General features: G+C 35.2%; 1 protein-coding gene across 2 annotated transcripts; it reads right to left on the reverse strand.

The window, feature by feature from the left end:
* Positions 1-753: 753 nt before the first annotated feature.
* On the reverse strand, positions 754-7,586 carry LOC134527807 (uncharacterized). Of its 2 annotated transcripts, XM_063360756.1 has the most exons (5): positions 6,487-7,586; positions 4,518-5,122; positions 3,037-3,173; positions 2,742-2,945; positions 754-1,605 (listed from the first exon to the last, which is right to left on the reverse strand). In XM_063360756.1, exons 2-5 carry the CDS (start codon positions 4,596-4,598, stop codon positions 1,380-1,382), a joined length of 648 nt encoding a protein of 215 aa, XP_063216826.1. In that variant the 5' UTR covers positions 4,599-5,122; positions 6,487-7,586; the 3' UTR covers positions 754-1,379. The 2 variants fall into 2 exon arrangements, with proteins under 2 accessions (XP_063216826.1, XP_063216827.1); XM_063360757.1 differs by lacking the exon at positions 2,742-2,945 and having other exon boundaries at positions 764-1,605; positions 4,518-7,581.
* Positions 7,587-22,395: the final 14,809 nt, after the last annotated feature.

Here is a 22,395-nt window from a genome sequence, read left to right on the forward strand (position 1 = left end):
GCTTTATGAGTGAGCAAATGATACATTTCCCAGTCACAGAGAGAGAGAAGGCTGGCATTAAACAAAGGTAAGACCTCCAGAAGGTAAATACTGCCTCAGTGTAACTGCACCTTTTCATTCCTTATTGGCTATGTAGTATGCACTTGATTAGGGAAGAAATTATTTTTAATTTCCTACGTCCTTGATGTACCTATATAGGAAGAACATTCTTAAGGAGACCCTTGGTTTAAAAAAAAAGTGTGTTTTTATGTCAAGTTCTTTATACCAGAAAATTTATTGTAGCTCCTTAAAAATTATATTTAATATGCTGAGTGCTGTAGAAATATTTATTATAGTCCATCCACGGTAACCTCCTACTTTTCTGAAGCCCTGCTTTTCACCGGATCTACTTTAATGTCACTATGTATCCTTCCGCCGTATGTAAACAAAAACATTGCCATGTGACAAAAACATTGCCATGTGACAAATGTCAAATGTCAAATGGTTTGTTTACAATCACCAGCTGTCAAAACAATGTGTGTGTGTGTGTATGTATGTGTGTGTGTGTATATATATATATATATATATATATATATATATATATATATATATATATATATATATATATATATATATATAAGTAATTTGAATATGATCTAAGTATACATGTATATGTTCATAACATTTATGATACCCAATGGTAAAAATATTAAAAAATAAGTTTGTTAGCTAAAGAAATAACATATAATTTAAAGTAAATTTTTAGGAGAACATATAAATTTACAACATTTATGTAAGCAATAAATATCATCCTTTAGTACAGTTCAACACAGTTTTCTGCATCTGAAAAAAAAAGTATTGTAAATTATACATATGGCTGTCCATCTAAGCAATCTGGAAAAGACTAAGGATTGAAGGTTTAATAAAATTAACAAATTCAGATGAAAACATTTAAAAATGAATTTTCTTCTTTTATTTAATAAACCCCTACCATTTTGCCGGTTAAGGCCACAAATAAAAATATGGTTGTATACATTTTCCTGAGTATACTTATTAGACAAAATCATAATTTTATGAACAGTAAAATTGTGGTAAAGAATTGACAGTAATTTCTATACCACTTATATGCATTATTTATTTGTGGCCCTGGATGGGGACTGGCTTTTTGTTTTCCAAGTAAGTTCACTGAAAAATGAAGACACACAACAAAATAAAATGTTTCACATACACCTATACGAATCCAGAAATGAAATTTATTATTAATTTCATAATATGTGTAATATAAAGTTAATACATAAAGTTCCAGTAATCAACATACTTAATGGGAATGCATAAAAGAAAAAAAAAATGTTTCAAACCCTAATACTTACAGTTGCCCAGGTGTTTATTACATACAGACCTCAATAAGAACACCCGGGTAAATCATCAAGAGGAACTGCCAGTACTTCACTGTCTCCATCTACTTGCTGTGTCGTAACCTCAAATTCTTCGCTGTCACTGTCTTCACTTGAACTATCCTCGCCGAGGTGGATGATGAGTGGAGGAATGGTGCCGCTGTCTATGTGGACTTCTCTCTCCCAGTCTGCTTGAATTAGCTTCTCTACGTGATCCACACACCTCGCCCATCTAAAAAAATTAATGTATACAGTAAAACCTCTATATAAATGACCTGTTTATAGCAAAAACCACTCTATAACAAAATATGTTTGTTTCTGTCAAAACGGCATAGTAAACAATGCATGGCATGCTCTTTTTTACATACAATTTTGAACTCACTCCACAAGAAACTATTTTTAAACACAACAAAACTCATTTAATGTGTTTTCCTCAACTATCAAAGCTATTATTTAATACTTGAAGTAACATGTTTTGTTTTATGTTATCTGAAAAAAAAAAAATTTATAGTGGTTTATTCAAGATATAATAAAGCTGTAAATATTTTCTATGTTATCAATAAAGGCTTAGAATGCATATGATAAAATATTTTTCATAAGTTTTGTGTTTGTTTTTGGTTAAAATTTGTCCCAGACAAAAACAGTGAGATATAGCGAAAATTTTATTTTTTGAATAGTTTTGATGATTTACTGTACTAATGCACTAATGTGCAAGAACTACATGTGTAAATACCTATTCAAGTTCGCTAAATGAAAATATTCAAAATTCTCTACGTTGAAATTTTATCTGAATATTGAAATCTGCCTACAGCACTGAACCCACCATAACTTTAAAGTCATTGACACAAGATTAAGCATAACAGAAAGTAATATCACAATTACTAATAAATACAAAACTATTTATGGAAATGAAACAATTGCAAATGGACTGCAATTACAAAAAAAAAAAAAAAAACCTTGCAAATAAGTCACCACTGTTAGATCTAGAAACTACACAGATATGTATGAATCACATGGGAATAAAATTACAAACACAAACACAAACACAAACACAAACACAAACACATACATGCAACACATTTTCAAAACGACAACTACACAAATTCAAACCACTTATTTTTACCAATTGTTTTAAAACTGTATTACTGGTATATGAATATACACAAAATGATAATCACACTATACACACACTAGCACACAAAGTTATCAAAAGGAATGGTAGGACCAGGCTGCTAGGCAACAATACTTACGTATTATGTAAAAATGTATGGTAAGGGTTTTTCTGAAGCTTGAGGAATGTTCTACAGGAAAATAAAACAATTTCTACTTCAAAAGGAATACCCCATTGGTCATGCAACATGAAAATACCTCTCTGGTGTGGAAGCATCAAGAGCCTCTTTCCAGATGGCTGCAACTGCATCATTGTCAAATCTCTTGGCCCGCCCCACGTTACTATTGTAATGGTGTTTACATTGAGCCCAAACTAGTTCGATTGCATTATAGTGGCAGTGATAGGGTGGGAGTCGTAGAATTTCGTGGCCATAGTTACGAGCCAACTCGTCTACCACATATCTGAAAAGTGTGTTAGAACAAGGCGTATACGTAATTTTTTGCAACTATCTCACTTTTAAAGAAATGCTGTAAAAAAAACGAAATAATATACCGTATTCGGGGCTTGTTTTGTTTAGCAATTCTCAGCAGCTCCACTTTCAACAAATTATTTTCATGTTTTATCTCATTCTTCTCCAGCCACGCGATCAGTGCATCCTTGGTCCAGTTCGTTGTAGGTGTTTTCTCAACCTACGTTATGCCAACATTTAACTAAATACTCAAGTAGCTGATAAGAATTCATGACAGTAGAACCCTGTTACAATTTTACTGCTTATAAAGTTTTCCTGCCTATAATGTATTATTTTCCAAGTCCAATATTTTCCCTATAAGGACAATGTATTTAATTCCTGGATATAATGTTTCACAAATTATGCGTTTCGTGCTTGTAATGTTCACTTCATAAAATTTTAGAAGACAAAAAAAAATAAAAGCCTTTGTCTATACTGTCTATGTATATGTGTATGTTAGCAGTTAACTGCCTGTTGACACACTTGGAAAACAAATAAATTCATAAATTTTTAGCCATTCTGTGTGTTTTCAAATGTATTCACTTAAATCACATGTTCAAGTGGCAAAAGAACTGGACTTAAGCATTTCCACTGTAAACACTGTTGTGAATTATGACAATTATACAGAAATGAGACAATTTTACAGCAATGAGACAATGTGTAAGTAAAGACAAAGCAGATAGAAGCTGGAAGCACCATGATGTTAAAGAAAAATTGTTTTTGGCTTGCTACAAGCAAATTGGAGCATCAAATACATCTTTATGCAGCTTGTTGAGTCCATTGGCAATAATTCCACACTAAAAAGTACTAAATTGAATTTCCTGCTTGTTTTTTTTTCTTGTAGCCCCTTAAAAACAAATTATAACAGGGTTCTACTGTACTTATGCAAAGCAAACATGTGTTTTGGCATATTGTCGTAATGAATTTCTAAATTTAACAAAGCATGTTAGTTTAGTGACTAGAAATTTTTTGAAAATATTATTTTAATTTATTAAGTAGGGCAACAGAGCATTCATTAAGTGGGTCCTTTTACCAAACAAGTAATTATGTCATTTTCAAATGCTATTTGCAATAAAAAAATTTAATTTGGTATTTCAAACCCTCTACTAAATTAGTTTGCACTACGATGTAATTCAATTACATTATATATATATATATATATATATATATATATATATATATATATAATGTAATTGAATTACATCGTAGTGCAAACTAATTTAGTAGAGGGTTTGAAATACCAAATTTAATTTTTTTATTGCAAATAGCATTTGAAAATGACATAATTACTTATTTGGTAATATATATATATATCTCTGTGTGTGTGTGTGTGTGTGTAATCAATTTCAGCTCAAACATTATAGTTTATAAAAATGTAGTGTAGGCATACTATTAAGATAACAATTATTGCTGGCAAAATGTATTAGTCTCGAATATTCGGTCTTATACACAATAATAAACACATGTAAATTTTTCACATTACAATTTGAGCAATAAAAAGACACTGCTTTACCATTGCACATACCTGGGTGCTGTGATATGAAGCATTGTCCATTATGATGACACTGGGTTCCTCAAGATGCACCAACATGTCTTCAAACCACATCAAGAAAGTTTCCCCATTTATCTCGCCATGGTAGTCTGCAGTCTTCTGACCTGAAACAAAAAGTAATCCTGCTCCTGCCACAAAGCCAGTGCGCCCTCCAGCATTAACAACAATAAACCTTTTACCATCTCCAACAGTACGTCTCTTCGCAGATTGTAGACTCTTGTCCTGCCATGACTTTTATACAGTTCCTGAAAAATATATGAAATGGAAATGAAATACTTTGTATTGGACCACAGAACAAATTTTCAAATAAATTAATGCCTTGCCTCTCTGGAAAATCCATGTTTCATCAACAAATATGAAATTGGCACCTCTTTCTTTTTCTTCTTTATACTTTCTCAAGAAATCTATTCGCTGCAATACTATGTTTTCATTCTCTATTAAAGTTTTTCGTCCATCAACAGTTGTCCATGAAAATCCCATCTTCTTTAACAATTTATGAAGACTTGATCTTCCACCATAATAATCTATTTGTCTTTCCCTGATTTCTTTCAAAATGGTGTCGACTGTAACATTCAAACCTGTAAATTTATTGCATACATTAACAATACATGAAATAACAGAGGTACACAAAACTAAGCGAAACCACAACCCCGTAGAAGATAATTTAAGTGCACAATTTACATTTATTAAATAGTTTTAATAAACTTACATTTCAAAAATACTTTTAAATTAATTTAAATTTTGTAGTTTGCTTAGAGGAATTCTACATTGCAGTATTTTTGTCTGCAATGATATGACGATTATATTGCGCGTTTGTATTGAAGTTGTGTAAAACATTAGTATTTCAGCATTCAATTTAGCAATCAATAAGTTACAAGCTCTACACTGTGTTATAGGTAAATGTTTTGTATCGTGTATCCCATGTGATCCCTAGATCTTTATGCATGAACCTGTACATCCTATTGATCGTGTGGTGCATGCTTTTTTTCATTTATTCAGATCAAAGATCCTGAACATAATCAAATATTGTGGTATAGCAAGAATAATTATCATAAGTTTAATAAAACATATATTTTCATTATTATTCAACTTTAAATCATAACTCATTACTACATCACAGGTTTTTAGTTTTGGTTTTGTACAGGATTTTTAAACGTAATAAATTAGAAAAGCAAGCATCATCAATCACAGGATCAATATTTGCAGGATCATGCGATCAGGATCAATGTATCGAATCGGATACGCGATACTAAACTTTTACTGTTTTATAACCTTCTGTTACTTCATACACTAACACACAGTTTGTCTGGCTAAGTTGTGTTTTCATATGATACTTCATTACAATGAAGTAGGCCTATTGTTTATAAAATAACAATACCCCTATATTTTCTAAAGGGTTAGGCGGGGCATGACACTATTTTGCAATAGAATATATATTGTACTGGACCCTGCCACACAGTACAATTTAGCCAATTAAGTATCCCAATTTTTTTTTAATAACCATGCTTGCTTAGACCACAACTCACTAATTTGTAACCAATTACTGCTAAAGCGCACAACTGGATATTATTGATACTGGAAATAGTCATTATTTAACCTTCTTATACATCATAAAAGTTGAGGTTATTTAATATGTATACTGTGTATAACGATATAAACATTACTTGTAGTTTTAGAATGTAACAATTTTCTTTCTATCTTTAACCTAACCTTAAAAGGACGTGTACCTATTTCATATGTTGCACAATATTCTATATATCAATACCATATCAATAAAGAAACCTAACAAACCACCCAAAAATGTTAAGTATTTTTAAAGGACAGATGATATCGGGGAAAAAAACTGAACCGGTCAATCTGCATATGGATATATGAAATGAATACAATTAAGTAGGGCCTACCCCAGTGATATTGAAACTACTCTTCAGTATCAAATTTTTACCTTCAGCGTACATCCTGTATATTGCATTCCTGATTGCATTTACTGTGAAATCGTCGACTGTGTCAAGTGACTTTCCTTCCTGTGGCCTTTTTTTCCTCTTTTTTCCTGGTGTTGAAACTTCTTCAATGTCTTTCTTGTAGTACCTAACCAAAAAAAAAAAACATTTGTCATAACACTTTTCCGGGGACCCGTTCACAATACGCAGTTAGGCAGTGTTCCAAATATGGCATTTTGTCACAAATATTTGCTTTGTGGTCACTAAATGGAAACATGACAGACTTTGTCCACGAAATTAATGAAGTGTTTTTTTATTTATTTTGTGATCTCCCAAACAGATGAAAAACTAATTAAATGCAAATTATAAAATCACTCCCTTATGTTATAGTTAAACCTATCATAAAGTTTATAAACATCGTTATAAACAAACGTGTATCACACCCATAAAAATACTTGAAAGTGCCTATATTGTTATTGTTAGGACCTGAGTAGGCCTAATATGATTTTAGGTTAACTTTTCAACAGAGATGCCACATGGCGGTGTTGTCTCACACCAAAAAATATAAATTGGAAATAAAACACAAAAAACCTCGTGAGTTAAAACACAGGCCGACAATACTTAGGACACAGTCGATATTTTTTTTACGTGCATGAAAACGAAAAAAGCCTACTTACTTGAGAACAGTTGACTTTGCGATGTTGAGAAAAAACGCGGTCGTCTGCGTAACGTCACATTTCTTCAAGTCGCCTTTCCTAATTAAAACATATAAGTTCTGAGCGACGTTAATGATGTCCATCTGACGCTGCGAAGAAGTAGCTTTCCCCATCCCGGAACCAATTACCATTACAGCAATCACAAGAACCACACAAAATATCAAAACGATAACAAATTCCATCATTACAATAGTAGATAATAAATAATATAACAAAGTTAAAATACACAATATTAACACAAAATCCTGAAACACAAACTGTACTTTATTTCACGGTCAGTAATATATTAAAACACACTGCAATATGGCGTAAAGAGTGCAGACTGCAGACAAACGGCTGAAAGAGAAAACAAACAAGTGACTATTAACATTAATAATGCGCGACCACGTTTTCGGCACGTAATATTTTTTTACCGTTAACATAACGTTTTTATTTCACCAGAGATTTAAAAAAATGTTCAAACTTAACAAATACCCAAACAAATTCTTAAATACATGCGGAAAGTCAAAAAATATATATTTTGGCTATGAAACTATTTCGTTCTAATCATTGCCAACACACCACTTCTCTCACTGTTTCATTTACACACATGCAAGATCATTAATATTAATAATATTGTACATAGATAGTTACTTTTTTTGTAAAATTTTATTTAACATCATTATACAGTAATTTAGTGTTAATGCATGTTTAATATGCATATGATGGAAAGTATTTTTGCAAACGAACCAAACATGCTGCATCCTGGTGTGTTTTTTCAAAGGTTCGTTTAAAAAAGTAGGAGGTTACCGTGGATGGACTATACATGATAATTTGAGCATTCAAATTTATCTATTGGATTTACATATCTTCAGGTTTATGCAAGAATACGGCTTTCCAGGAGTTATTGGGAGTATCGATTGCACCAACGTAGCCATCTTTCCTCCACCTGCAAACAATCCAGAAATGTCGGAAAATATTTTTTTTAATAGGAAGGGCACACATTCCATAGGGTAACTTCGTGGAATAACGCCACTAATTCACCAATTTGGACATAAGTTTTAAAATTCAAACATTAAAGCTGTGAATTTTATTTCAGAAAATAGCTGTATCATTTGGGTACACATCGCAAATAAATTTGTCCATAAATTTACCAATTTTAAAAAGTTTTAAAATTTTATCTGATGTGTTGTAAAATGGCGTTATTACCAGATATTGCGGGGAATAACGCCATGTCTAGTTTTTATTAAAAATAAATATATTAAAATGAAAGAAAGTTGACTACTACATATTAATTATTCTTTAAAGTGTTTACAAACTTAATTATATATGTTGATGCAAAAATTACTAAAATTATCTTAGAAATCACTTAGAAAACATAAACAAATCTTAATGACTTTATAACAGACAAACAAAATATTTACAGGCCTGTGATAACATTCTAGTCATTGCTGCTGCTTTCAGAAAGCAGAGCACACCCATCATCACACAAGGTACACAAACCACATTTAGAAATGTTTTCCTTATCGCAAGTTTCATGGTTCCACACTTTACATTCTACACACTGAATCCACGGCACGTTCACAGATTTGTCGTAGTAGTTACGGCCACAGTTTTCACAATGCATGTCATTATCCGTATTACGAATTTTCACCGCACGTTTAGGCCTATGCACTGGGACAGTAGATGGCTGTCCGGTATTCCCTTGAATGCCTTTGGAAAACAGTTGACGAGTCACCAGAGTAGCTTTCACATTTAAGGAACGGCGAGTTTTATGGATGTTTCGAATAATTTTAGGCGTGGGAAGTAGACTATGCATAGTCGCTGATGATGATGAAGTAGTTGGAGGGTTGTTGCTGGTTGAACGTACTGTAGGTGTTGCTGGTGTTGTGAGCCTAGATTTCTCCGAAGTGAAAGAAGTCGCAGAAGAACTTGTTGCCGTAACTTGTAGTGGTGTGCGATCTGAGACATCACTAGGAGCAAAAGCTGTCTCTGGGATTACCTGTGGATTGAATGATAATATTCCCGTTGCTTTAAATCCATTGCATTCTTGGGAGTAGCTGCTTGTGTCCAGGCTTCAGTAAACATTTTTCCAAACTTTAGTTTTCCCAATGGTCTGCCAGGATATTTCCTCCGGAAATTGTCCACTGCCAAGTTCCAATAAACTTTCAACGACTTAAAGAAACTCTTATCAAAGGGTTGTATTCATGGCTGCAATGTGCAGGTAAACACAACAGCTGTATCCCAAAGCTTTCAGCAACGTCAAGCACACTGTTATCCAAATGACTGCGGTGACCATCAAAAATGAGCAAAGCTTTTCCCAGTATTCGGTGCGAGTTGAAGTGACGCAAGAAGTTACAAAATTTCTTACGTAATATACCCTTTAGGGGTCATAGCAAAAACACTGCCGCTCGGTAGATCATCACCGAATTCTTTTTTTGAATACTTTCCTTTATACAATATCATAGGCGGAATCCAGTTTGTGCTAGCAGCGTTAGTGCAAGCCATGACACTTACAGTTTCCCCCTTTTCTCCATGAGTTGCTGCTGCATGTACACGTTTACAACCTTTTTCAGCTAGAACTAGCTGCGAACAATTGTAGGTCATTTGTAATCCACTCTCATCGACATTGTAAATAAGGTGGGTCTGATTGTGAAGATTCATGTTGTCTAGAGTTTTTCCTAACAATTCTAAGTTGCACTGACAATTTGCTTATTGACCCTCATGAGTATTCCATAGCTAAGATTCTAGGCCTTTCTTAACACAATATCATTATTTCTTCTCACGAAGCCATAAAACCAGTCTTTGCCCGCTTTCTTATTAGAGAAAGGATGGGGAACTCCTTTCTCATCGCATATCTGGAAAGCAAATCTGATTCCTAGTCAATCCGAAACCTACTTGCTGCATTCTAATCACCCTTCCTTTTTAATTCTTCCTCTATATTAGCACTTAAGACCGCATTATGCCCAAGTTTACGTTCTGGTGTTCTGTCCCCTCTTTTCAGCCAATCTCTCAGTGTTCTTCTAGGGATTTTATATTGTCTATTGTCAGATGATCCTGATTTTACTTTTTGTATTGCATTCTGTAGATCTTCTGTTTTCCATTTTGCTCTTATATTTTGGCATTTCTTCCCCATCGCAGCAATATTTGCATCTGTAATATGGAAGAAAAATATTGTTACCCTCTTCATAAACTTATTAACGTCACAATGACAAATTCAAATTAAAACTGCTACCACTAAAAGGTTTGCTAAAATTCACACCATGAAATATTTTATTCAAATAAATTAAGTAGGCCTAATTAAAATTACATTTTCACAACACAACAAATAAGGTTAAGTGGTTAATGAAAAATAACCTTTAACCAGAAGCTGTATTTATATTGACTTTCAGTATAGTTACAATGAAAAAAATGTGACGCTATTTTCCTAGTCTCTCTACAAAAAATAAATTATGGCGTTATTGCCCGCCGTGTATGTGGTGATATTTCCCGACAAACGTTTTGTTTTCTAACATCTACTGAATATCCTTACATGCAACAACAACATTGGTTCATGACTTTAAAATGTACGCTTTTAAAAACTGAATATGATGACATATAACACTAACAATGAAAAAGTTGATTTTTAAAAATAAAAAGGCTTACCTGAAATGGTGCTGAAAATGTTTTACTTTTTATTTACTGCCACGCGCACTCACTAACACAATAAAAAATTCCTTGCAACTAAACCGCTTACTGGAAGTGGACGAGAACAACGCGTAATGGTGAGGGCGCTGTGACCTTAGTTTCATTTCAAATTTGAAAGAAATATGTGCCTTACCACAATACAGTCAGCTGTTAGTTAAAAAAAGGCAATATAATATGTTACTTCAACACACAAATTAATTGTTGCCAAGTAAACACATAAACAATTAAGTGATAGAGAAAAAATAAACAATGAATCAACAAAGGGTTCCTAGTAAATGTTTGAAATCTCTGCACTAAGTACCATTCCTAAAAATGTCAGAAATGTTCTCCTAAATTCATCAAATAAAATGTACACCCAGCTAACATGTGAGTATTTCAGAAAACAAAACATGATTACATATACTTCAATTACACACAATCAGGCATAATTTTAAGATTTAGGCATGAAAAACAAATACTGCTGTACACAATAAATTATAAAAATTGGGGGAAAAAAATCATTAAATTAATAACATTTGTTCAGCGAAGATGCTATTGCTGCTAAAGAAACTGCAACATTGTTTATAGCTGTACCAATTCCATTAGTAGCCTCCACAAGGGCTTTAGTTTCTTTAGCCTGATTTTCTGCGGCTGTGGCAAGTCTAGCCAAGGCTGCGGCTATATCTTCACGTGCAGCTACATTTCTGTCTTCACAATTGGTGAAACACTCAGTTGCTCTTTGAAATGTTGAGCCTGGGTCACTCGCCTTGCATTTCGTTTTCAAACTGAAAATTTTTGGTCCATGTAGTTTCCGTTTTTAGTGGTGGTTTTGATGTAGACACACAGTTATGTTTTGGACACAATGGCGATGGTGTAATGGCATGAATTTGTGGTACATCAAGTGGCTAAATGCAAACAGGCAATGATTCAATCTCAATTACTTGGGACTCACTAAAGTTAATAACTTCATCAGAACATAAAGATGTGGCTGCGCTGGTATTTTGAGAAATGAAAACATCTGTTTCACAATGAATCGTAACTGGGTTTGTCGTGGAAGAGCCCTGTGACAAACCTATGTCACCTGTTTTGTTCTTCGGAATGCCCACATTATTTGTTCCAAATCCATCAGCTGTGGCCCAAGAAATTAACCCCATTAGCCTTTCTTCATTGTCCATTAAAAATGTTCTTGGTGGCCCTCCACCTGTGCCGCCAAGGACTTTTTTTTACGTTGGCTGCCTTGCCTTTGGTAATCAATTTCCAATCTGTCCATGTCTGCAACAAAAGATTCACAATCATTATTGTACACTGTAGGTACACTAATTTGCACAAAAATCCAGAATATTGCTAGAACTACACTACACGTCACTGACAATGCAAAATAACTTGTTTAAGATAGTTTTGAAACCACTTGGCTCCTGATTCAGAGCCCATAATAACCTCCAGTCACGCATTTGGACTGAAAGTAACATATCAGTAGAGACAATGTAACGTGTGTACCTGCGTACACTTGCGAAGTATTGTACCCCTGACCTTTCACAGCATACCACCGGCAACACAGTGAGCTGGGTGGGCTTCCCCCGAATAGACGAAACTATTCTTCTTCCAGTTCGTCAGGGAAGCCTGCGAGTATAAAAGGGCATGCGCCCAGACTATCAATAAGCAGAACAACTGGGACATCCAGCCAGCAGGCTGCTTCGCTGCTCCGACACCGCTCGCCGGCCTACACCGTCAATCGCCGCGGAGTTGCTGCCGCCCGAGAACCGACAAGACATCGACTGGGTGAGACCTCTCCGAGTGGTAACCCAGGATATGGACAGTTCTTGTGGAAGCGTTGCTGGATTAGGCATAAAATCTTTCAGTAAGAACATTAAATAAAAACGAAGGTCCGGCCACAAGGGCAAGAGGGCGTGGATTAGCTAACTTCAGTGAGGGCCGAGCGAGCGGAAGTATTGACACTATCAAGACACTATCACAACCTGATCGTAACTCTGTATGGACTCTAACTCTACTGCCGGTAACGAGTAATTCTACACACAAGAGACAGCGGTCAAGATTAAGAACTTAGGCGTTACTACGGGAATGCGGAGAAAGCTTCACATGGTACCGGGGGAAGAGCGCTGAAAACCAAGCTATAGACATTGACAGCGTTACATGACTAGTTGCGTGTATATAATTGTAACCCACCACTGGTATTAACTATCTGTATTGTTAGTTACGTGTAACATTGAGTAATATTTAGATTAAGCATGTTCATTAAGACTTTGTATGTGGTATAGCCTTAGTAGTTTAAATAGACGGCGTATCAATCATTAGCGGTGACAAGCTCGAGGCTCGCCACAATTAAGGGTATTGTTTTGTTTTGTTTTAATTGTTCTGGAAGTGATCACTTAGCGTTAATTCGTACGTTTTGTGTTCTAGAGCGAACTTGCATCAGCAGTTCGTCTTCACGAGAACCCGACTTGTTTAAGTGTTATGTCAGTTTGAGAATCCATGCAATTCCTTTTGGTGTTATTAAGTTTGTCAATAAATTGTTATTGGATGGAATTTAACTTAGCAACTAATATCATAACCACCCGCAAACGTCCCTTTTCTTCCTTGTTAGGGTTTTCCTATGTCCTTAGTAAAGCTGGTATTTTTACTCCTCTAAAATTGTAGTGAAATTCCTATGCCAAATTTTTATAATTAAAAAAAATGATAATAAATGGGCCCAAAACAGATACATTCAGTACAATGAAAATATATTATTGATGATTTGTGTTGTTTTTTCTAAGTTATGATAGTTCTAAGTTGTGACTTTCTTAGTTATGTGGTGTTCCTAAATAATTTAAATAACCCATTAAAAATATTTTACTGTTAACATTGCAACAAGTAGGGTGAATTCGGACATGCCAAGGAATTATACAAAAATATTTGCTTAGCTATTAATCACTATTTATAAGTCTTTCCTTTTTGTGATTCACTGTAATGGCATTTTTAAAGTGTATGTTTTGTGGGTACTGCAGTCTTTATTGTGTTGATTTATCTTTGGTTTCTGCAGTTTGTTGATTAAAGTTGTTTACTTAAATTCTGAATGTGACTTTCAAGCAAAATAATTGACATTCTAGTGAGAATAAAATAAGTTTACTGTTGGACTGAGTGTATCAAATGGTATGTGTATGTTTTTTTAGCTTTACATACAATTATATTAGGACAATAATATCAACTACTATTACGTAATGTGAAGCAAGTTTCACTGTGTTCCAAAGAGTACCTGTAGGTATCTATTAAAATCAGACATGCCAAGGGAGTACAAAAAAGTGGTTAATGGTCGCCCATACCGAAGTTACCCAAGTGAAAACATTGAAAGAGCTGAAACTGATGTGAAAAATGGCAAGATGTCAATCAGAGCTGCAGCAGAAACTTATAATATTCCTAACAGTACGCTGTGTGACAGTTTGAAGTTCGGTGATGGTCAACGGTTGCCTGGTAGTCAGCCTGTCCTTTCAATAGAAGAGGAAGACAAATTATGCGAGGGACTCCTTAAATGTGCAAATTGGTGATTCCCATTGAGAGTGATAAATGTTCAGCTAGTTGTTCAAAGCTATTTGCACAGAATTGGCAAAACTGTGAAAAAATTCCAAAATAATGGCCCAGGTATAGACTGGGTTCGCAGTTTCCTTGCACATCAACAGATCCTTACGCTAAGGATTGAAGAAAATATCAAAAGGGCTCGTGCTGCTGTTGATGCGCATACAGTTTCAGAATACTTTGACAACTTAGAAGAAGCAATGATGTTCTGCCAACAAATATTGTAAATTACAATGAGACCAATTTCTTTGACGACCCGGGTAAGACCAGAGTAATCGTTAAAAGGGGCACCAAACATGCCGAAGTTATCAAGGACACCTCAAAGACAAGTACATCAGTGATGATGGCAGCTTCAGCAAGTGGGAATATATTGCCACCATACACTGTATACAAAGCGACACATTTGTATTGCTGTCGCCCGGGTTCTCGTGTTCGAGACTCGGCTGTGTTCCTAGCGGGAAGGCTGTTCTCTTGCGGGGAAACGTGTCCGGGAGGGCGCCAGGCTAACGCAGTGGTTAGCCACGAGGTGGGTCGTGAGGTCCGAAAGCCCCTGCGTGGCCCACTAGGAACGGCGGCAGTGGTGATGATGCTAGGGATCCCTAATGCCTGTTGCCCTACTGGCCCTACACAGCATAGGACGCTGATCCCTAACTGGATTGGTGAGGTTCAGAAATAACGTACACGGCTTTGCACTGTCGTTCACACGTCGCGCACGGAGTGTGCGGAGTGTACTTTTAATTACGTTGGCAAATTACACTTGCAATTACATTCACACGATTTCCCTACATAAAATACACTGTCAGTTATACACTAGGCGCTCTGACGCACCGTCACTAACGTTACGTCCTCACGCCAGTCGTGGTTGAGGAAGAGTGTTTGATTAGAGTCGGCTAATCCCATAATTGGTGAACGGCGACGCGCGGGCCCACCTGTGTGGACCGCGGCTCACTATTAAATTAAGAAACGTCTACGATTAGCTGTAGCCAGTGCCTGTGCACTTGGCGATTAATTAAAAGTCTGTGGTGGCGGGAGTCGGCCCGTACCGTATACTGCACGGCCCCACGTAATGCGTTGTGTGGGGTGTGTTAAGTTGACGCGGCTGGGTTAGGCCCTACACCGGAAAAGGACCGGGCGCACACGGGGAGTAGTTAAAAAAGGTTTCGGGGTCTGACTATAATTACCAGATGGTAGTTCGATGAAGACAAAGAGATGATGGCTCCCCGTGGGACGTGCGTCCGTCCCGGTCCGCGAGTCGCGCTGTACTGGCGTCTGGCTCTGGCGCGAGGGGAGGGGTGAGCTCCCTGTCGCGCCAGAGTTTCTAAAGTTCCGTTATTCGTCAAAAATTATTTTAATAACAAAAAGCAAGTGGCTCTAAATTCATACAATAAAACTTAATGATTAACTTAATAAATAAATATATATATATGTTTTAGAAATGACATTTAATAAATTTGTATAAAATAAGTTTGAATTATTAGAGTCACACTGGAGACTGTTTGTTGCTTGATAACTACTCCAGTGGCGAATGATAAATGCTAATTTGGGCGGTTTGAGTTACGTCACATCTTACACTATTGAATTCAGGCTGAAGGCCGCAAGGGTTGCACTCACAGCTGTTTTAGTAGAAAACTACGCATGAGTGACCCGGGCACTCCTACATCGCACTTGTGTTGCACGGTGTTGTTAATTCAAAGTGGCGGGTTCATTAAAGTTTAGTGAATTTACTGTTTACATGACTTGGTTTGTCTTGCCGATTACTTTAAGGGCGTTGATAATACCTAAGTTCCGCGGCGCTCGTCTGACTCGGGTGGGCCATGGCTAGGGGCGCGTTCCGTTAGCGGGGTCGGATACTGGCGGTTGCAGGTCGGGCTTTAGGGTGGCCTTCGGCCGGACGACGTCAGTATCCAACATGGATTGAAGGGGGGATCCCAGGAGCCTGTTACAAGCATAATCCCAGTAGGTGGTATGATATGGAAATTTTCGAAGATTGATTTTTGAATACTTGTGTGCCATACTTCAAAAGCTTACAAGAACCAAAAGTGATCATAGGAGACAATTTATCAAGTCACATTTCCCTTGAAATTGTGAAGCACGGTGAAGCTTTAGATATCCGTTTCATAGTTTTACCACCTAACTCCACACATTTATTCCAGCCATTGGATGTTGCCTTTTTTAGGCCAATGAAGGCAGCTTGGCGTAAGTGTCTTGATGAATGGAAGAGGAAAAACTATGGTACTCTACCCAAAAGTGAGTTTCCAAGAATGCTCAAGAAGGCCATAGAAATGATTGGAGACTCAGCTGCAGCAAACGTACGTGCAGGGTTTAGAGAAACAGGTATCGTGCCTCTTGATCGTAACTGTGTTCTTGCTCAGATTTCCACTCATGACAATTGTGAATCTGAGAAAGACAATCTGGCATGGACTAAAGCATTCACGACGCTTCTGCAGGAAGCTCGTTTCCGTGAACATCCAAAGAACAAACCTCGTGGAAAAAAAATTACACTTCCAGCAGGTAAAGGTAATAAGTCCATCTGATTTTGCTGCTCCTGAAGAAGAAACACCATCATGTTCTAACGAAGAACCTTGTGAAGAACGAAATCAAACAGACGAAGAAAATGTTTTTCAAACGGAATATGTGCTTAGTTATGCACGTAACTCCAAGGACTTCGTTGTAGTCAAGTTCCTAACAAACAAAAGGGATCGATTTTATATTGGACAGATTATGGACATTTTGGGTGGTAATCCATGTCAGTACCAAGTTAAGTTTTTACGAAAAAAAGTATAAAAAAAGGACACACACTTCATTTTTCCTGACATAGCTGACAAGTGCTCAGTAAATTACATGCAAGTTGTGTGTAAACTGAAAACTCCACATGACTTGCGAAGAGGACGCTTTGGAGGAGGCATGTACGTTGGTTACATAGAGTAAACTGTGGTTCTAAACCATTTGTATGGACTGTTGTTGTCTATTTCCTATGTCAAGCAATTATATTCCTGTCCGAAGTCACCTAGCATATTTAAACTTCTGTTTTCAAGTGAAATATATTAGTGTCCGGAGTCACCCCACTGTATGGGGTGACTCCAGACACTTTTAAAAAATTTGTAATTTGTGCATTTTTAATAATAAATATTTGATTGTGTGCTGTAATGATACCTTGCAAATGCATTTATATTGTAATCAATTTTCATAATCATATCTTGAAAACATAGTTTTAATTGTTAAAAATAGAACGAAAAGTGGTCCAATGTCACCCCACATTACGGTAGTTTATCTGTAATGCACCGTTTTATGGTTGGTTAGGTTAACTACATCTAAAATACTTCAAAAAAGGCTGTAAGTTAAGCTACATTATAATACCATAATACAATGTGGACAGTTAGGCTGGTTACATTTAAAGTAAGTAAAATAGTGCGGATGGGTTAGATATCCAACATTAAAAATAGCTTGCAGAACAATGAAGGTGCATAGCTCAAATATTAATTTAGATTTTTATTTTTCATTTTCAGATGCATTCCTCTTATTATTAATGGCCCATCTTAAAACTGTGATCCACATTCTGTTTAGGTTACGTTGGCATCAAGATGGATAATTATAATTTATTTTTTAACTTGTCTGCTATTTTTTTAAATCTATGTAAGGTGAAATAATACATCACACCTTATGCATCACAAATTGAAAATATTCTGAAAATTTACTTCGCATCTGAAATATACATTTCTGTCAATGTCAGATTAATCATGAGGTATATACTGTTTTAAAAATAAATAGGTAAATAATTTAACCTTACCAGAATTATCAAAGTTGTGGGATGTAGTAGGCCTAGCAGCTCCAATAATTAGAAGTGGGGTGTCTGGAGCATCTGCCACTTCTTCATCCATTGCAACTACTTCTGCACAAACAGTTCTGGCACTGCAGCCAGCCCTGGCATCCTGGAGGTGGATCGTGTTGCTAGCCCATGCTGAAACCACCTCCAAATCAAAATAGGGTTGGGGATAGAGGAAACCACAGTTGTCATTTCTTCCAGCTGAGGTGGGGAAACAAAGGCTTTGCCCCCACCTGTTGCCATAGCATGAAGTCTTTCTGTTTGGCGATGCTTCCTTGCTATGGTTCTTGTTTTTTCCCAACACCTGGAAAGTTAAATTGATCACTTATATAATAATTTATTTAAACTTTAATTTTAGTGTAATACAGTTTCAACATGAAAAAACATGAAACGAAAATTAATGGTCAATTAAGAAATTGCTAGGTACTAACTAGCAAATACATCATACTTGATACTAGAAATCTGAAAGACAAATGTGTCTTTATAAAAGACCATATCTTATGTACAATGGTAATTGTAACACATATCCAAGTTGATTCCTTGATACTGTAGAAAGATTTAGGATATGACAAAAGCTTGTGATAGGCCTATACCAATTAAAAATTATGATAGTAAGATGAATACAAAAGAAAAAAAATCCACTAGATCTGATATATTTGTTTGTATTATATTTTGTTATGTTTTCGAAAGGATATTTCGACTTACTTTAAAGCAGCAAGCACCATGTGTACCACACACAGGACCAACTGATATTATTAGTTTCATATATTCACACATACCTTTTTAGCAGGCCATCATCTCTTTTAGTTGTTACGTTACTAGCATTAAACTCCAAGGCTATAAATTTCCATGTAGCTTTCTTTTCATTATTTGAAACAGAGTCCGTTTTCTTATTTTCAACAATGTTTTTTAATTTTTTTATAAAGTCAAACAAAATGTGTTTGTCTGCTTGAGTGAACGCGATATTTTTCGGCGTACTCATTATCTTCACTGAGAATTGCACACAAAAAATAAAATATCTACGGTCACCTGACACTAAACTCACCAAATTCAAACAGTAATTTAATTAGAGTGTGTTTAATATATGTTCATAGAAAAAGGAGGGAGGTTTAGAATGGAAAGTGGAAGGGTTGCCGCCGCAACAGTGTTTGCAGCGCGCCAAGCGGGTGTGCACAGAACTAGGCTAAAAAAAAATCTGCGGGGGTTATTCAAACCTCAGCCAGAAGCTGGATATTTGAAATACTTTTTCTCAACTCAACTTTCATACGTTTTAGTACTAGTCAACTCCTGAATATCCAGCGGCGGATTAACTGACGGTCATCTTGTAACAAATTCTTAAAAAAAATTATATTAAAAAATTAACTTTTAGAAAAAAATTTTGTTTACAAATTTTTTTTTTTAATGTACACATATTGCAGCATCTCGGACACAATAAGCGCATTTACGAGAGGCGAGTTAGTAGAAATAAACAGAAAAAAAATTTTAAAAACTAAACTTTCCAAAAAAAATATAGTGCCTGAACATTTGTCTATGTTAAGTGAATTGTGCGCAAATTGCAGCATGGTTACGTTTTCAGACACAATTATAAAAAAAAAAAAAAAAATTTGGACCATTATTTTTTTTAAACTTATTTTGATACGTATTTTGTGAAGTGTATGCAAATTTTGTAACGGCAATGAATTCTGACACACATATCTCATTTAAGGGTAGCCATCTTCTAAAAAACATTGAGAGAAAAATGATTTTCCCTAATTATTTAGGATTATCCGTGTCATGGGCCCACTCCATTATCCCGGATAATTGGGAGTCTACTTTAGTATGATTGTATGTATATCTGTGCCTGTAATGAACAAAATTAATTCAAAATATTTCTAAAAAGTATACAGATGCACATTTTGTGTACAATATTTTGATGAATTAATTGTTAAACATTTATAAAGAACTTTTTAGTTGGTGTATAATTATATTAAAGTAAATAAGTGAAATTTTAATGTTTAAAAAATAAAAAATATATATATATATATATCAATTTAAAATGTATATACATTTATGTAATTTTACTAGGAAAATTATATATTTTACTTGCACCGGATGCTTGAGTACCTTTGGCTCTTTTCTGACTAAACCATTCGAACATAGCTTTATCGAGTTCTTCGTATGTTGCTTTTTTCATAGTTTTCCTCTTCTTCATCACGCTCACAGAGTCTGAAGCACTTGCATAGGCAATTATGTTAGCTTTGTTACTTCGCAAATCCCGTATTGTAGATTCTCCAATACTATACATCTTTGAAAGCTGGCTAACCGAAGTACTACCAGCCTCCAGTTTATTTAACACCTGCATTTTTGTTCAGTTGTTAAAACAACTCGTTTACGTTTGGAAGTAGACATCTTGCGCGCAAACTGATGAAACTTAATATTGACTGCGATTGTACAGCCGACAAGACAGTGCTGCGCCAGCCAGATGACTCACAGGAGAGGGGTAGGAATTGGAGCGCGTAAACGAAAAAGGTGCAGACCTTTTTTTTATCTCGGTCATCCAACAGCGTTGCCACACCGCTCGCCACAGCAGTCTGCGCAACCGAAAAGTTACTATCTGTTTAAAATTATTCTTTCTTAAAAAAAACCGCCGGTTAAGCCGCAAATCGGATAATCTGCCGTCGGATAATCGGGAGTTGACTGTATTATACTTGCATATTGTGCACAAAATCTGCTAGAAATTTGGAATAGGTAAGTATCATATTGTGTTACATTCTAACTTCTAAATTATAATAAATAAGGTGGCCACCTGGTCGGAGCAGTTATAATAAACATATTTATGTTAAAACAAAAATAAATAACATAATTTTTTTTATTAATCATACAACTGTTACATTTTTCCTTGGAGTAGTGAGCATGATGTAAATGAGTCTTTAATAGAGCATGTTTTAGACAGTAAAATGGCGGGAATACTGCTTGGCTACTAATGAAAGTTAAAACAGGGAAGTGTCCTAGCTGCCAAAGCATTGTAATTGTGCATGTGCACACTTTGTGTGTCATCGCTATTATTTACGTATCTTTCTGCATACAGCTGCCACAGCTGTGAGTAGTTATTATAAAATAACAATTATATTTAATCCTATACTTGTTATTTATTACCGGAATGCTCATTCCTTATTGTTGCATCTGTCATTTGGTTCCCTGTTTCTGCATTCATTTGAAGATCTACTGTGTCAAGGGGCCACACTCCATCACTGTCGAAAAAACTGATGTCCATAGTATTTGTGGCTGTCTCCTGTCCTTGGTTTTCAGTTAAGGACTCTGTAAAACAATTAACCACATTTCCAGTTTTATATGACACACTTTTATGGAACTCTTGATTTTATTACTCTGAAATCACTTTAAGGAGATTAATAGTTCCTTCTTAATGCTTAAGGGACGTCTGACTGTCCTATCTTACCCATGTTAAAAATGCTATGTTTGTGTCCCATTATCTCAGAAACCATTAAACCTATAGGCATACCTTCTAGATATGTGTTTTTATTATATTGTAATATAATCATTTGTTGTATGTGCTTTTGAAAAAGATCATTCAAATTTTAAGAAATAATATTTTTGCAAACATTTTAATATAATTATTTTTCCAAATTAAATATTTCTTAATACAACTTCATAATTCTAGTACAGTAACTTCATAATTACTATCTCCAGCTATGCTACAAGTTTGAACTTTGTAGATTAAATAGTTTTTGAGATAATGGGTTGAATATGATAGAACATGTAGTCTTCCATAAATCAAGGTCAAAGTTGGAAAGGTCTATAGGAGGCTATACACATCAACCAAATCTCAAGTAAGGCTCCGAATTTTTGGGAAATATACCATTCGTTATACTTTTTATTGAAAGGAGTACTAGAAATAATTTAAATTGTGTTCTCAAAGGTCAAAATGATTATTTTAGCATTTAAAATTAAAAGTATATATATTTATTCTTCTGAAATATGTAGTTCAACAATAAAAACATGAAAAATTAAATCTGGGAAATTTTTTTTTACAATAGCTAACAATCATATCATTTCATCCAGGAAAGTTGAAATTTTATTTGGGCATTAAAAATGAAAAAAAAAAAAAAAAATTATGTTTTTACTGTCAGACTCTCCTTTATGGTTGATGTATTTGGATAGTTATT

Source organism: Bacillus rossius, chromosome 1, assembly GCF_032445375.1.
Source record: "Bacillus rossius redtenbacheri isolate Brsri chromosome 1, Brsri_v3, whole genome shotgun sequence".
NCBI lineage: Eukaryota > Metazoa > Arthropoda > Insecta > Phasmatodea > Bacillidae > Bacillus > Bacillus rossius.